The 17,289-nt window shown below is 41.6% G+C and overlaps 1 protein-coding gene across 1 annotated transcript in view; it reads right to left on the bottom strand.

Moving 5' to 3' along the window:
* Nucleotides 1-2,914: 2,914 nt before the first annotated feature.
* The window catches only part of GCFC2 (GC-rich sequence DNA-binding factor 2), a gene marked incomplete at its 5' end in the record, with an annotated part of 19,423 nt that continues 5,048 nt past the window's right edge, over nucleotides 2,915-17,289 (bottom strand). Inside the window, 13 exons of the mRNA XM_010161824.1 lie at nucleotides 2,915-3,029; nucleotides 3,387-3,511; nucleotides 3,896-4,042; nucleotides 4,990-5,056; nucleotides 5,976-6,052; nucleotides 7,274-7,395; nucleotides 7,672-7,807; nucleotides 8,410-8,609; nucleotides 9,339-9,451; nucleotides 10,662-10,740; nucleotides 12,386-12,509; nucleotides 13,415-13,601; nucleotides 15,753-15,868. Coding sequence (XP_010160126.1) covers nucleotides 2,915-3,029; nucleotides 3,387-3,511; nucleotides 3,896-4,042; nucleotides 4,990-5,056; nucleotides 5,976-6,052; nucleotides 7,274-7,395; nucleotides 7,672-7,807; nucleotides 8,410-8,609; nucleotides 9,339-9,451; nucleotides 10,662-10,740; nucleotides 12,386-12,509; nucleotides 13,415-13,601; nucleotides 15,753-15,868 — 1,608 coding nt within the window. The remainder of the gene's footprint in view (nucleotides 3,030-3,386; nucleotides 3,512-3,895; nucleotides 4,043-4,989; nucleotides 5,057-5,975; nucleotides 6,053-7,273; nucleotides 7,396-7,671; nucleotides 7,808-8,409; nucleotides 8,610-9,338; nucleotides 9,452-10,661; nucleotides 10,741-12,385; nucleotides 12,510-13,414; nucleotides 13,602-15,752; nucleotides 15,869-17,289) is intronic.

Raw genomic sequence — 17,289 nt, 5'->3', positions numbered from 1 at the left:
CCGCGGGGGGCCCCCGGCTGGAGCAGCTGCTCCTGAAGGATGGCACCCTGTGGGGATGAACCTACACTGGAGCAGTATGGGAAGAACTGCAGCCCCTGGGAAGGACCCATGCCAAAGCAGTTCATGGAGGACTGTCTCCCACACTGGAGCTGGGGCGGAGTGTGAGGACTCTCCCTGAGGAGGAAGGAGCAGCAGAGACAACATAATAGACTGACCCCAACCCTCATGCCCCTGTGCTACTCAAGGGGAGGAGGAGAGATAAGATTTGGGTTCTCTTTTTACTCTGATTTTGATTGATGATAAATTGATGATTCCACACTCCACCCCCCCAACCCCCAGTCAAGTCAGTTTTGCCCATGATGGTAACTGGCAAGCGATCGCCCCCTGTCCTTGTCTCAACCGTTTGTTACCTCTTCTCTCCCCTGCCCAGCTGCAGAGGGCAGTGACAGAGCGGCTTTGGTGGGCACCTGGTCCCCAGCCAGGGCCAGCCCACCCCAAGCAGTTACACTCGTCTGCCCAGAGCAGCAAATACAAATGCTCCAAAACCACTTTTGAAGAACAGAGACAGAGCAGCCAGCTTAGCTGAGGCAGTTAAAGGCAAATCATGTAAATTAGCACCAGGTTCATCACCTGCTGAGTCTGAGCAGGTTCTCAGTGCTGTGACAGCTGGTTTGATAGAGAAGTTCCCATGGCGGAAGCACACTGCACAAGCGGTAATCACCTTCCCATGCCTACAGTTCACTACAGGTCACACTTCTCCACTGACAGAAACACCTACAGGGCTAAGCTGTGACAGCACAGCACCCCTGCTCCAGGGGAGACCTTAGACTAGGATGAGCCGAAGGAGAACAAGAGCAGAGCCATGAGATCATGAGCACATGCCGACTGCAGGTCAGCTGCTGCACTGTTGTTGACATTCAGGGAGGAAAAGTGACAGATACTCACCACTGCTGGAAAGCAGGATTCCAGTATAACTCCTAACTCTTATGGGTAATGAAGGCTAACAGGGTCTGAGGATTTTTCATTCTCTATACATTCCTGTCACAGGATAAGGAATTGAATTGTAGGAGTCTCGTAAACAGCAAAATATTTTTACTTTTCATTTTCAAAATAATTATTTTAAAAGTCCTTTCTTTTTCCTGTAACACTGATCAAAGCTATTTACAATTAAAATATTTTACAAAAATACATTTTAACTTTAAAAAAAATATAAAAGAAATCATAGGGATTAAGTCTGCAAGAGTTAAATTCTATTTCCAGAAGATTCTGGAGAAACAGATACAAGTACACATACAGTCAGGCTGTGATGCACCCAAGTTTCTACAATAAAGCATCCCTGTTATTCTGTAACAATATTTACTGCAAATATACAAAGTTTAAAACAGCAGAAATCTAATGGGGCTACAACAAAGTACGGTCCAGTAGATCCTACTGGGAAGCCAAAGGAAGACTTGCCCAGAGTTCCAGTTACCATAAAGTAACTGAGGTTGTCCTTGTGCTTCTTCTCATCGAGATGTCCGTCATTAAAAGCCCGACAAAGCAGGGCGTGTGACAACGCCAGCTCTGCGCACACGCGTTCAGTCTCTACCACTCCAGCACAAGACTCGGCCCCGCAGGCGTGATCCTCATTACATGGCTGCTCTTTCCCCACACGTTCTCCTGTGCTGCTCTGGCTTCACTGAACCCACATTTACCAAACCCCTTACCTGCGCACCGACTTCTCTTGCGTTGTATCGGGGTCAAAACCCCAGCAACATCAGGAATTCCTTTCCACGAGGGATGGCTTAACCATAACTCCCACCAAAATCACTGCGCCACAAGTCAGAAGAGTCAGAGAGTGACACTCAGCAACTGATACTGAAACAAGGCTGTAAAGCTGTCTGCTCGCTAGCAGCGTCTGCTGGCTCCAGAGGGTTAATTTTCTTCACAGCAGCTGGCACAAGGCTCTGCTTTTGGATTTGCCCTGAGACTAGTACTGTTAAGGTGGGGTTTAGCTGGCACTGGGGAATGTCTGTCACCAATTCAAGGACTCCTCCAGCTTCTGATACTGCAGCTGCATTCCCAATTTTCCCACTACAGTCAGCATGGGGGACACACAGTTCAGACAGCTGACCCAGACTGACCGAAGGGGTATTTCATTCCATAGCACGTCATGCTCATATTCATGAGCAGGGAGTGGGCTGGGGGGGTCACAGCTCCCTTGCTAGCTCACTTGTCTGTTAGCGAGTTGGTGGGTCGGTTGGTTTCCCAGTCGTGCTGTTGTTCATGGGACTCGCTCAGGCTCTGCTGCGATGGCTCCTGGGCTCCGGCTCTCACTCTCGCTACTCAGGCTCCGGCTGGGTATCGGTCAGTGGTTGGTGAGCAATTGCACCATAGGTTTTATTTTCAATTATTTTAATTCAGTAGTAGTACTGTTAATATTATTACTATCACTATTTTATTCATTCATATTCAATTATTTGTTGTTCTTAGCCCACAAGTTTCCTTGTCTTTTCCTGATTTTCCTACTCCACTGGAGGAGGGGGAAGGTGAGCAGGCGGCTCTGTGGTTCTCGATTGCTAGTCAAGCTTAGACCACGACACAGTGATAAAATCTACAGGCACTTTCTGCCTTTCCAGGAATCCCTCCAGAAAGGATTAAGCAACAAAGCTTTGTCACACGGTTTAGAATGCCTGAACCATTGCTTTGGTTCGTTTTGTAATTTAGAAATTACAACTCTAGTTTCTAAAAAGACTCCTGAACCCAGGAGCAGATGGCAGTAGAAGACATTTGGAAAAAACCCTCAGGTATTTAACAACACAACAGTGATTACATCTTTGAGTAGGCAGGACCCACTAATTAAATTTCATATTAGATCTGGTTTAGTGTGAGTATCAGGCTCGTTTCACCAATACAAACATTACTTCAAAAACTTCTATTTCCCAATCATTGATTTAAGGTCTTCAAGTTTATACTCTTCAATGATGTCTTCAACAATATGCAGAGCTTTGATTTTCACCAGCAGGAGAATAACTTCTTTCACTTCATCACTATAAAAAAATAAATGCATTTAGCAGCACTTTCATGCACCTGACTTTGTAGACTTTACGTGTATTGATTTTAAAGGAGTTGGGTGTCTCTCCTTGACTCCCTGTCATCAGGTGACCTTGGCTACACTGAGCACTGACAGCACCCAACATCGAGCGCCTCAAACCATCACATCCAACTAGAACCGCAGAAGCCCCCCTCTGCACTAGGGACTCCACCTTTAGGTTTAGGTATATACGTGACAAGAACATCCTTGAAAGTGTCACATATATGAGACTTAAGGAATTTAAGAAGAAATATTTAACACAAATTATTCAAGGAAGTGCTTGAATCCCAAGGAAAGTCTTATCTGTTACTACCTGTAGTTGTTCTTGTGTAGCGTACGGGCACACTGTGCCAAGTGCTGGCAGAAGTTCAGTAACTCAGGAAGAGTTGATCCACTTTTGAGATCTTGGAACCATCTTTCTGGGAGACACGCAACCACCTGTTCACACACAAAGTATTTGGAAAAAGTTTAAAAAGAAAAGTCTTTCAGTATAACCAAGTCACATGACCTTTGACAGGGACTTTTCTTTTTGGCAGGTTCAGTCATTATTAATAGTATGGTTTTTCTTTGAAACTAAGATTGAGTAGACCTACAAGTAGTTATTCTTAAGAACCTAGAGACCAATATTTGCTCTAAAATGCTTTTATGCACTAAGGCCATTAAAAAATTAAATTTAAAAACAAATTTTAAATGTTTAACATTAAAATTTCTTAAAGTATTCCATCTTCAGGTTCAACCTCTCCATTAAAAAGCAGCTTTCAGCACACACCCTTGTGTTGCTTAAACCATGACAACCTTCTTCCCATGTACGTTATCTTTTACCTTCTTACACTTTTCTGTATTATCTGGTCCTGGAGGTGTGTTTAAGAGATTCAGAAGAAGGTAACGATTCAGCAACTTGTTCACACCCAAATCACGGACCATATCTTCTTGTACAATCCCATCCCAACGAAGAATATTGGAGAACAGCTGCAGTAATGAAGAAACAGAGAAATATGTATACGGTGGCTGGCAGTGTGCTAACATACATTATTACAAGTTTATGGAAGATAAAGATAAAAATATTATGTCCATCCAAGTTAAGGAGTCAAAACCCAGGATTCCCACTCTCCAAACTTACTGTCACAGTTAGCCACTAATAAGCTGCATACAGTAAATTAACTTATCAAACAGAATAATTAGTTTACATGTGCACAGGAACTATAGCCCAGTACGTGTACATATGACTTTCCAAGGCTGGGAAGAGTGACCCTCCCGAGAGGTTAACAGTTTGCTACGGCCCCAGTACAGAAGATTTACACACGAGCACTAGCAGTCAAATCTGAACGTGGGAGAAAAGGAAAGAGTACTAAGGCATTCCCCCACATCAGAAGGATATAGAATGGTTGGAGCGAGTCCAGAGGAGGCCACGAAGATGCTCAGAGGGCTGGAGCACCTCTGCTATGGGGACAGGCTGAGAGAGTTGGGCTTGTTCAGCCTGGAGAAGAGAAGGCTCCGGGGAGACCTTATTGCAGCCTTCCAGTGCCTGAAGGGGCTACAAGGAAGCTGGGGGGGACTTTTTACAAGGGCCTGTAGTGACAGGACAAGGGGTAACGGGGTTAAATTGAAAGCAGGGAGGTTTAGATTAGATATCAGGAAGAAGTTCTTCCTGGAGAGGGTAGTGAGGCACTGGGACAGGTTGCCCAGAGAACCTGTGGATGCCCCATCCCTGGAAGTGTCCAAGGCCAGGCTGGATGAGGCTTGGAGCAACCTGGTCTAGTGGAAGGTGTCCCTGCCCATGGCAGGGGGGGTGGAACTGGATGAGCTTTAAGGTCCCTTCCAAACCTAACCATTCTGTGATTCTGTATCTCCTGCCTGACTGTAAAATATTTCAGTAAAAATGAATCTGAAAGAAAAAACAGGTATCTTCACCCTACCTTAATAGCTGACCAAAACAGTCTTTCTTGAAATTTTGAACATAGCGACGATTTGTCTTTCACACTGCTAGTTATGGAAAGAAGAAAGAAGGTAAAATAAGAATTTTTTGTTGGTGATGTTTTTGGTTGGGTTTTTTATTTGTTTTTAAGATGATAAACAGCCAATTGATCTTGTAGATACTGATGTTAATTCTAGAACTCTTTCAGCAGTGAGAGACAACCAGAATAAGGGTCTAGGGAAACAGCTGTCAATTTGAACCCACTCTAATACAACCACTATGAAATAACTTCCGAGAAAAATACCACTTGGAAACACTTGTGTCTACATTTCATGGATTCAGACCAAAACAGCATTTCTTACAAACAAATACCCTACACCAACTTGAGCAAAGCTCCTCTCCTAGCTGTATCTTAACCCCACATCTCCTCCCAGACTCCTACTCGTTCCCACCTTTGAAATAACGTGCAGTAATAAGCATCAACGATACAAACTCTTTAAGCAATGACAGGAGGAATCAGGGGGGACACACACACCTGAACTAACACAGGCTCGTAGATCTAAGTTGATATGCTAAAACCAGACTCGTATAGTGGATCTTGCATAGTGGAAAGCTTTTGGTTACAGAAGCAAAAAAGCATTATGTCAGTGGAGTTACTCTTCCTAGAAAGAGTTCAAAACGAGGATTAAGGCTTTATAACCTTTCCTATACTAAAGCAGTAGAAGGCATGTGGCTGTCTTCAAGGCCAGGCTGGATGAGGCTTGAAGCAACCTGGTCTAGTGGAAGGTGTCCCTGCCCATGGCAGGGGGGTTGGAACTAGATGATTTTTAAGGTCCCTTCCAACCCAAACCATTCTGTGATTCCATGATTCTATGTTTGTTCCACTAACTGTTAATGGATGCCTGCAATATTTCCTCTACAACTCTGGGGGAGAAAGGTACAGGAACTTAAAAAAGAAAGTTTAAACGAGTCCCAGAGTCAGCTTACCTTTTAGGATACAGAGGAATAAAGACATCTTCCTCTACACATTTCTTCATTCTCAGGACAGCCACGTTCACCAAATCCTATTAAAGAAGAATCATTAATGTGTCCTCACAATACAGACTTCATCTTCCATTTGTAACAACTTCAATGGTTATTTTGTTCAACTAGAAGTGCAATATGTTAGAGCTAAGTACAGTTGCCCCTTGTATGTAATACACACCAATACCATGAATACATTAAAAACAGAACTGTAATTACCTATAGGGTTAACCTAGAAGATTTTTTTGTTTATTTTAAGATGAAGTTATTTCCCTAAGTTGAGGCTTTTTTTTGCATGTTTACCTGCAAGGCAGCAGGAAAAGTGCATAGATTAACAACAAAAGTTTGTACCTAAGATCTCAAAAAAGCCCTAAAAATCCTACATAAAAAAGTCACCACCGCTAAGTATAGTACGTTTTAGGCAACATGCTTGTAGGTGCCACGGATTGCCACCTACCTGGTTTTTTAAGCGCCTTTATTTGTGTCAAGTTCTGGGTTACTTTACCTTCCCTACAAACAGTATCTTGGCTAAAGCCAGCTGTACTGCTTGACTTCAAAACATGGTTTGAAATCAGCAGCCTCTGGAAGGCTCATGTCAAAGGTATACACATTTTGTTAAAAATATTTCTTTTCATACTCAGGGCCTAAACATCCCCCCCATCTCCCATTTCACCAGTTTTATACTAGCTAAACCTCCACATTTACATGAGAATAAACCAGGACTCAGGCTGAAAAAGGGCATGATAGAGTGACCATGTATATAAAAGTAATTATTAGAAGATTGCTAAGATTATAAAGTAGTCCTTCTCCTAGCTGATTAACTAACCTTCACGGATTTTCAAATTTTAAAATTCTAGATCTACTTTATAAATAGAAGCTTAAGACTTTGACTGCTGAAGCATTTAAAGCCCAAATTTTGAAAGATAATTAAATGCAAATCTAAATTTTAACCATTCTTATTGCAGTGAAGCAAGATTAGATCTATGATCAGATTCTTGATAAAGTTCAGGCAGATTTTTTTTCTAGGAACAGGAGCTAATTTCTGCCTCTACAGCATCCCATCTCCCATCTTCTTCAATAAGGAGAGCATCACAGAGCCAGAAGTTTAACTATGAAATCTTCTTAATACAGAGTGACAAAACAAACATATAATCAGAACGGAACAACTTCAGGACAACGTTCAAAGTGCCCATAGGAACAGGCACAGAAAGCACACACACTGGATCAAGTTCTCCCTTCCCCAAAACAACAAGAGTTGTTACCTCTCTTGCTCGACTGCACTCGTTTTTGGAAAGAACTTGTTTTTCAAAGATGTTACTGCAAAGATGTACAAGGTTCTTTGTCTGTGAAGTAGATAAAGGGTCCCACACACTCTTTACAAATGCTAGGGAAAAAAAGAATATAGGAATTTGTTTCATTCACAATATGCAAGTAGTTATCCACTCTAGTTTCAAGGCATTCCAGTGTGACAAGTAAACATAAAAAGCTAAGCCTCCCACAGTAATCCTAGAGAGGCTACCTTAGCCTCATTCTGTGGACCTACATAAGCACTACATCTTGGGGCATCGTTAGTAACGAACATGATTTGATAGCCATTGCTTACTTAGGGTTTGATTACCTACCAGCTGCAGCGAATGCTGTCCAGACAATCTTACTATACCTGTAATTTTTGGAAGAATAGTTTTTTCAATCACTCTAGGCAAAACTTCTTGATCAGGATCATCATCCCTTTTTGACTCATTACTGAACTCTTCTATAGCTCTGAACCAGGGCATCTCTTCCAACTCTGCAGAATTCTGCTGAAAGAACACTCCTGTTAGTAGTTCAGTTGGTGAGGATTAAAGGAAAAGCTCCATCCAAAGATATCACAAATTCCCACTTAATTTCGGATCTGCCCTCATCACTGAACAGGTCAAAACAGCAAATCAGGAAAACTAGGTGGAAAGCCAGGACTTAAAGTGCCTTTAAAGAACCTGGGAGAAGAATTATTTTACAGGGGGTGTTGCAAAAGGGGCTGGAGGTAAGGGGAAAGCACAAAGTTAAGAAGATTCCTACCACAAGAAGAAATGGACCTTTCTAGTTAACATACTTATCCTGGGTTGTAGAATGCCCCTACAACCCACCTGAAGTTGTCATACAGCAGGTTTTCCCTGCAAACAGCATGCCCCTGCTCATGCGTGCTTTGGGCTGCCAGAAATACCCACACACTTCGCCAAATAACAAATATGAACAGGGCAGAAAAAGCAGATTGACAAAGTTGGTACTGTCCAGGAACATAATAGGCTTTCCTGACTATAGCCCACTGCTCCAGTGCAACATCCAGAAGCACAGGGGTCACCAGTATGTTAATAAACAAATACATTCCATTTTTTAAGAAAAAGTCAACAGATGCACCTACCTCAAGAGGATTCCAATTTATTAACTGAACTCTGATCAATGGATTTAATAGCTTAGGCAGGCAGAAACTGATATAAGCATCACAGTAAGAGTCAGGAAACTTCTCCTTCCATTCCTGGAATTTCAACAGGATTTTTCTGATGTCACAAAAATCTGCATGTACATCTTCAAAGATTTTCCTACTATCCTCTAAAACGTTATCTATGGATAATATTCATTGGGAATAAAAAGAAACAATCACAGAACTTACTGAGGCATAAGCTGAAGAGTTAATGTATCTACAGGACACATGAAATATCTGTATGCTAACCACATTTGTCATTTATCTTTGACACACCTGACAATGAAACAGGTTTTAGAACCAGCTCCCTGGAAAACTCAGTTTCAGGGGAAAAAAAAAAATACTGCCAGAAGACCAAAAAAGGCAAGTTTCTTCATTATCTATTCCATAGATTTATACAACCACAATGTATCAAATTTTGTATCACAGCGATAACATTTCAGACTTGAAAACACTTCTGCTGTTACGTAGAGGAGGTATTCTGTCCTTCCCTACTCCACTTCACCCATTCATTCAAGGTAATTAAAACACCAACCTTTAATTCACTATCTTCAGAAAACGAGCTGATTATACAAAACACGTTGTAGCATTGCATCGAGTACTGTCAGATCAGCTTTGGAATAAGCTGCAAGACCTTACTTTTGGTTGAAAGTCGTGTGTAGTGCCACCACCACATAACTCATACCAAAAGAAATTACAACTGTGCACCTATTCTTACTAAGTCATTAGCTGGAACTGTCTGAACGCATTTATCTCCTACAGTGTGTAACTAACTCGAAGTATTTCTTCACGTTCCCTAAAAAAGAGATATTATAAAAATATCAGAAAGAGATTTTGGTTTAGGACATCACAGTAAGACCGTCACTAACCTCTGCTCTTACGGAACTCGGTCACCTCTGTCGGCGTCAGCTCATCGTCACTCGACATGCCTTCATGGTGATCAGCTTCTCCTGCACGCTCCCTCACCTGCCGCCTGCGAGTCCTGTATTTTGTAACGAACTCAGATGAGTTATCCTCCCCTCGTACGCAGAAGGAAGCGTAATGAAAAATAATCTGACTTCAAAAAAATGTACTAAAAGCAAGTTGTGAGAGCAACAGCAATCAGAGACCAGTAGCAATGGTGTGACCATAAGGACACAAACTGTGGAAGAAGGAGGGGCTTTGGGACTGACACAGAAGAGGTTAAAGCAATGTCTCCATCTCCCCTATGAACCATGTAATAGCCTACACTTCACCTCATTCCCACTGAGGAGGCTAATAACTCATCCCACCTGGAACACTGAACATCTACTATAGTACTGGATACTGCCTCTGACAGTTTTAGTACACAGTAAAGTACAGATGTCGAAGACTGAGCTCCCAGTTCTGGATCACTTGGGCAACAACCTACACAACTGTGACAGCACCCAAGTGCCAGCTGGGCCCAAAAAACACACTACTACCATGACACCAAGAATCATAAAAGGCCACAAAATCAATAGCTTGCCCCTCTGCCACAGGTAAACGACACATGATATGAAAATGATATGTACAACTAATTTTAGACAGTTATTGACATCAACTAGCATAAAGGTTAGCTGCTTCAAGTGTATTTTTTTATTGTATCATTTTGCACCTGCTAAAATGCCAAAATTCTTGCCACTTCAAAGTACAGTTATGAGTTGAGGCACCAACGACACTGAAAAATTTTCAAAGCTTTCAATAACTTGGGGGGGGGGCAGGAAATCAGTAGCAGTCTCCAAACCCTATGGCATCCAAAACGTACTCTCTGGTCTACACTGATATCAGGGATGGGGCTAGATACTCCTTTGCTTCACTCGCCACAACCACAAACAGCACTGACTGACTTTTTTTCCTGTCTATACAATAATACAAAAACATGTATGTCATGATTTTATTTGTTAGAACATGACAGAAAAAGCTTCTGTCATGTAGTTTTATAAATGGCCTCACTTAAGACTGGTTAAATTAACAACATCTATTAGCATTCAGATTCAAATCAACATGAAGATAACACCATTAATAAAGAGATGGTTTCCAAGTACTCTGAGTTTTGGAAAATAAGCACCTTTTTTTTTTTGGTATGACCTCATTTAGTAATCCTACAGCTTTACATTCATCACTGTGTCAGTGACAGAAAGCCAGCATACAGTACATTAATCAGAGTTAAGTGTACACATACATAAACCTACCTTTGATGTTCACACGTTTCCAGGAGCTGTGTCTCCTCATCACCTTCTAATCTGCCGTTAGTTGGTTTGTCACTCCCACCTATCAGAAGGCAGAAACAGCCGAAAATTAAATGGTATGATTTTTAAGTTCTCATTTTCTCAAACAGTAAACACTTATTCTTCTTCGACTGTTCTTCATTTGGAATCTAGCCAAAGAAAAATCAAACCTCCTAATCAAAACAGTAACAGTCTCCAGAATAGACAGTAAATACTGTTAACTACATATAGTCAGATGTGCTTGTTCCCTCGTAGCAGCTGATGTAAAGGTGAGTTTGATGACATTCCAGTCAATGCTCACACTGCTTCCTAACCCTGGAGAACAACTTAGTGCCTTCCACACTGGGTTCTTAGCAGTGTCAAAGGTAAAGGTAGGGCTCTACCTTCATCTGCATGCCAAAAATGAAACCACGTAATAAGTAACTCTCAAAGTATGGTTCTAACTTTGAAATGGAACTTAAATCCCTGATTTACACTATTCAAAATCACTGCATTTAGATAGCACGACTAGCTAGCTCCCCACTGTTTCCTGTTATCTGAGCAGTCACTGACTGTGTGACCCCAATTACCCTTGCTCTGACTCCTGAATCCAGCAAAGACTTAGAAACTAGAAGCATTTTCTAGTCAGGCCATTCATTTGTATCATTATTAGCAAGCTGATATGTGCATAACGTGCCAAAAAGAAACAAGTACTACTACTGAAATATTATCACAGAACTAAAAACAGCCTTTCCACTATATTAAATACAACCAGGAACATAAAAGAGCAATTAAAAGCACTGTTAAATATTCAAGTACAGTCTCATTTGTAATGAGCTGGAAGTAAAATTGGCAACGATTACAGCACTACCCTTTTCTTCTTAAGGCCTGCTGTCAGTCTACTACACCATTTTACAAAACTGTGCAGGCTGTATGCTTTCTCTAATCACCAGCTTATCCTGTGCCGCGAGAAGACTGAACCCACGTGATTCGTAGTTACCAGAAACTGGAGCATCTGGCCTCCATCCGTCCCCAGCAGCTCCAAGCATGTTCTTAGTTCTGCCCCAAAAACAGTTTTAAAGGGTTTGGTTTTGGATGTTTTAGAGGGTTTTTTTAGAATAGCAGCAGCTAAAAGTTCACCTGACATAAATAACACATCAGTGTAGAAAGAAAATGAGATGAGAAACTTACCATAATCCTCCCTACAGTGACTGAAAAACACTGGTTTGTTATACATAAAACCCTTCGACAAAAAAGTTTTCTCAATGTCCCGTTCCCTTCACGTGTCACCTCCTACTTTGCAGTCTTCATTCTGAGTGCACAGCCTTAAAGACACCCACATAAAAGTGACCTTGCCAAGAAAACACACTGCTTTTTCCTGTATTCACAGAATTGCACCATAACCAAGCTTTCTCCAACTCAAACCTGCTAGAAAACTGACAGTTTTCCTTCTTAAATATCTAAATTGCTGAGTTGAATGACTAAAATGTGACCAAGTACTTGGTCAATTTATGTTCAGTGTTAAACTAGAGAAAAACATGGGCCTTACTGAAGTAAGGATTTCAACTGAGGTACAGCAGAACATACGTACTGACAAAGGAAAGAGGAAAGGAGATCCAAGGGGAAAATTAAAAACTTGATCCAAATAATAACTGTATATTTCTGCTCAAAGAGTGAAAGTTTCAGTGAGAAAATAACTTGATACTAACTTGTCAGATGCTGAATGTGAGCAGACTCATTTTTCAGCTCATCTTGCCTTCGTTTCAACACTCTCATGGCCCGTTGCTGAAGAAGTACATGTGCAGCCAACTCCAAATCATTAATGTGTTTCAGCTGAAATACAGTAAACAGCACTCAGGTTTTCAATTAAGTAAAATCCCAAAAGAAGAAACAAAAACCAGCTTCCATGGGATTTCAGTATAGTCGTGAGATTAGAACCAAAGGATCACAGGCTAAATGTAAGCTCCTGGTCACTGGAGTTTTTCAGGCTTTTTTGTAAAGCTGAGAAACACCAACTAAATGCCAGTTGCTCATAACAGGACTACCTGAGACTTTGCACAAAACGGTTCAACAGGACACTACGGGTGCACCTGGTTTGCTTTTCAGCCACTAGCCATTAAAGAACACTTGTTCTCTTTAAAGTTACATAAATTCACAACTGCAATGCTGTGACAAATCAGATTTGATAGCACTACCTATAGAGGGTAACAGCAGCTTACATTCACTGAGGCCAAACTCAAGGCGACTCCTCCCCTTCTTCCAATCTTCATCTTTTTAAACACACAAGGTTCACAGAACAGATGCAGCCAAAAACGTAGACAAATTCTCACAGAGCCCTGCTAACTCAATCCCAACTCAAACCTAACCCGAGGGTACATAACCCTGAGTAAAGCCATTTCAAGAGATCCCAAAGTGAATTTAAGTGGTGCCACTCATTCAACTTCAGTGCACTCTGGTTAGTGGACCTGCAGAAAACTCCCTTCAGTCACATTTCATTTTCATCCAACAGAATCTAGGTGAGATCACAGCTCAAGTCACTACTCCCATATTAGCTTGATCATCACTTTAGGTGAGGGTTGATTTGTTTTCCCTATATTTTGTTTCCCATTACATTAAAATTTCTGATTGAACTGACTTAACTGAGTGCTGTCCCTCATCATTCCCAAATAAAAAACCCTCATCTTTCATTGATGGAATACACCTTTATCATCTACAAAAAGGGAAGAAAACATACATACTTTTTCATTCAAGCAGTTTATCAAGTTTTCTACGTAAGTTTTCATGGCCCTGTAGAATTTGTAATTCAGAGCTGCATCCGAAGACTTCTCCAACTCCTGGACAGTCATCTTTGAACTTTCAATGTCCTCCACACATTTTTCATATTCTCTCTGGTGGGCACGGTGCACATCCTGTAATGATGTTATCCTAAAAAAAAAAAGAGAAACCCAGACAACTGAAACTATGGCCAAGTTATCAGCTGATGCACTCCAAAACATTTTTCCCCATTACAATCCCATACAAAACCTCTGCCCATGCTAATAATAGTACTTGCATTCGATCTAAGCAGCGTTGAAAGATTTACCCACGCCAACATTTGCAGAAGCATGGGATGTGGACAAGAATCATCCTTTGGAGACTCAAATGTCACTTACATGGTTCTCGTTTTGAAAGCACCACGGACATTTTACACGGATCCCTCAATACACCCCACTTCCCAAAAATCTAAAAAGCCAAATTTTGTGGTATCATGTTAAATGGATTCTACACCCAGTGTAACACGGGGAAAACTACAGCCCATGTCAGCCTGCCCACGCTAGCTGAACGTAAGCTGCACGGACAGCAGTACCTATAGACATTCACCACGTGCTCCCGACAAAACACAAACCAACGGAGGACTCTTGCTGCTACTAGGTGATAAATCCCAGAAATTTGTGTTTACAGCTGTCACTGTCAAATAGGTAGCACAGGAACCAGTACCCCTTCCAGTACCTGAAGGGGGCTACAAGGAAGCTCGGGGGGGGAGGGGGGGACGACACAACTTTTTACAAGGGCCTGTAGTGACAGGACAAGGGGTAATGGGTTTAAATTGAAAGTGGGGAGGTTTAGATTAGATATCAGGAAGAAGTTCTTCACAGAGAGGGTGGTGAGGCACTGGGACAGGTTGCCCAGAGAAGCTGTGGATGCCCCATCCCTGGAAGTGTCCAAGGTCAGGCTGGATGAGGCTTGGAGCAACCTGGTCTGGTGGAAGGTGTCCCTGCCCTTGGCAGGGGGGTTGGAACTGGATGGGCTTTAAGGTCCCTTCCAACCCAAACCACTCAGTGATTCTATGAATGTTTACAAATACTACAACTCTGCTTCTTTTCTTCCCCTTGCCACTCCCCCTTCCCTCCTTACACATTCCCAGTGTTTGCTCAGCTTGAGCAAGCCTGTAACAGAACCAAGAAACAGACCACAGCTTATTTCGCTTCCCTAAAGCGGGGAACACTTTTCAATAAAACCAAGCTACTGCTCTCTTCTGTGTCAGAGGTTGAATAAAGCTATTTCAGCATTCAGCATGTTAAACACATCCATAAAGCTTACATCAAACAGGTTCCACCTCCCGTTCTTGCTATTTTCCAAATAGGTTTTCCCACTCTCAGCAGTCTTATTTTCATTTCTCTTACTTGACTCTGCACCTCAATCCCTACTTCATTTAACCCAAAGCTTTCAGGAGATTATGGCAAAGCAAGCACATAATTCCAGGAAAAAAAAAATACTTAGTTCCATTTAGTTGCAATTCTTTAAGAAAGCAGGTCAGTGACGATCTGTACAAAGGAAAGCACGCACAGAGAGAACTCGGGGCAAGTCCACAGCACGTATTTATGTTTCAGCTGTATAATGTTACTGTCTAAACTGATCTAAACAGCTGCTGCTCTCTGTGCCACGAGAGATGACAGGGGATGACTTACCTTAGGATGCCTGACCCCAGCTGTCCTTCTCACAAACTCTCTTACAGGTTCCCACCTCCACCCCAGGCCACTTCAGCTGCCCACACAGCAGCTGAACTGCTACAGAACACTCACAGCCTGGTACACGACTAAAGAAAAAAAATCCAGGCAGGTTCTAGTATCCCTCAACAGGCTGTAGTGGATTTCCTGCTGCTTTAGGAAATAGAGTTATTTTTGCAGCTACTATAAGGACCGCTGCAAAAGGGGTAGGATTGCAAGCGACATCCACCCTGGTTGAAGTTTTGCTTGCTGGGCAAACATAACATTGAACCATCAACTACTACCAAGCATGAAAAGCTGCTGCCATTTCAGTGAACTTATTCTCTGAAGTTCTTGTTGATAAACCACTTATGAAAAGTCCAAATGCTTTTTTTCTGAATAGTCCAGAAGTCCCTACAGTAGAGGACAGACTTAACTTTACCTGTCAGTAATACTCTACAGGACACGATAACAGGAATATTAAACATAAAGTAGCAACCCAAAAACCCTCCAATGCTCTGGAAAAAGAATAAGACTTCAAAGCTGTCATCTCTCATTCTGTGAGAAAAACTCAGACCGCTCAAGGTAAGTTCATACGAGCAGGATTTACCTTTCAGTCAGTCGCTTCTTCACAATTTCCAGGTTCACAGGTGGCAGAGAAATAGAGGGATCAAACTTGGGTTTAGCTGGTTGAGATTTATGCAGGGAAGCATCATCGTAAGTTTCCTACAAGAATTTTAAGTGTTAATTTTTATTACACCATTTACACAAGTCTTCCCTCTGCAGCTCTATAGATCAAGACATCTCATTCGAATACACAAAGCATATGGTATCAAAAAAACACATTTTAATCATCAAATTAAGTATAGAAAACGTTCTATAGAGGAGTACAACACAAAAGCAAGGGAAACTAAGAATAAAACATGGCACATCTGTGGTGTATAAAACATATAATGCATAAACATATAAGCAGCATAAAGTAATCTATAATTTAGGGTACACTCAAGTTGTTGTCTTGGTCTGAAAACATTAATAGTTTTCAATAATGCATAATGCTCCCATACTGACAACTGAGACTTTGCTAGGGTTAGGAGTCTGAAGAGAAAATCTAGAAATAAACTACAGTCAAGCAGTGATAATAATATCCAATTTTACTCATAGCTTGCTTTTTTTAAAACTAATTGAATACAGTTATAATAACCTAATTGCCACCTATTAGTCATTTAATATTTTCCTCACAGTACATTTCCTGATTTCCTTCCCCCTAGTAAATACGAACATCACCTTCTGACAAAGCCAGGTGCCAAAAGACAAATTTTTCATTCTGACAACTCAGCTTATCTGTAATTATAACTAAAAAATTTTTCCACTGAATTTTAGCTTATAAATTAAAAAAGACACTTTGCATTCTAAACCAGTAGAAGTTTGCATATTAAAATCCAGCCAAAAGACAATCATCAAGCCCATGGCTAACAAGGCATGCTACTAAAAGTTGTTGCTGTTTCCTGAACAGCAGAAATTAACAGCTTTTCAGAAACAAGTAGAATGTGAAGACCTAAGTACACCAAACATACTGAACTAGAAATCCAGTGGCAGAAGGATGTAACCTCCTCCCAGTCCTTTAACTATGCCCATTTAAAAGGCAGAAATTTCAAAAACTGTCTATTCTGAAATAAAGAACTGGCTATTCAGATTTTCCCAGTCTGATCCAGAGTAGGCAATTCAAGCCAGAAACAAAAAATTCCACCTCATCAGAAGATACACGGTTTATTTTTGCCAATTTACTAGGGAAAAAAAAAAAAAGACTGATTTCTGCTGAAGTGTAAAAAGAGCTCTCAGGTTGCCACTCAGCAGAAAAGAGAAGGCTCCGGGGAGACCTTATTGCAGCCTTCCAGTACCTGAAGGGGCTACAAGGAAGCTGGGGGGGACTTTTTACAAGGGCCTGTAGTGACAGGACAAGGGGTAACGGGTTTAAATTGAAAGTGGGGAGGTTTAGATTAGATATCAGGAAGAAATTCTTCACGGAGAGGGTGATGAATCACAGGAACAGGTTGCCCAGAGAAGCTGTGGATGCCCCATCCCTGGAAGTGTTCAAGGCCAGGCTGGATGAGGCTTGGAGCAACCTGGTCTAGTGGAAGGTGTCCCTG

This window comes from Eurypyga helias, unplaced genomic scaffold (assembly GCF_000690775.1).
Source record: "Eurypyga helias isolate BGI_N326 unplaced genomic scaffold, ASM69077v1 scaffold302, whole genome shotgun sequence".
In the NCBI taxonomy this organism is placed as follows: Eukaryota; Metazoa; Chordata; class Aves; order Eurypygiformes; family Eurypygidae; genus Eurypyga; species Eurypyga helias.
This window is presented reverse-complemented; position numbering and strand designations above follow the sequence as displayed.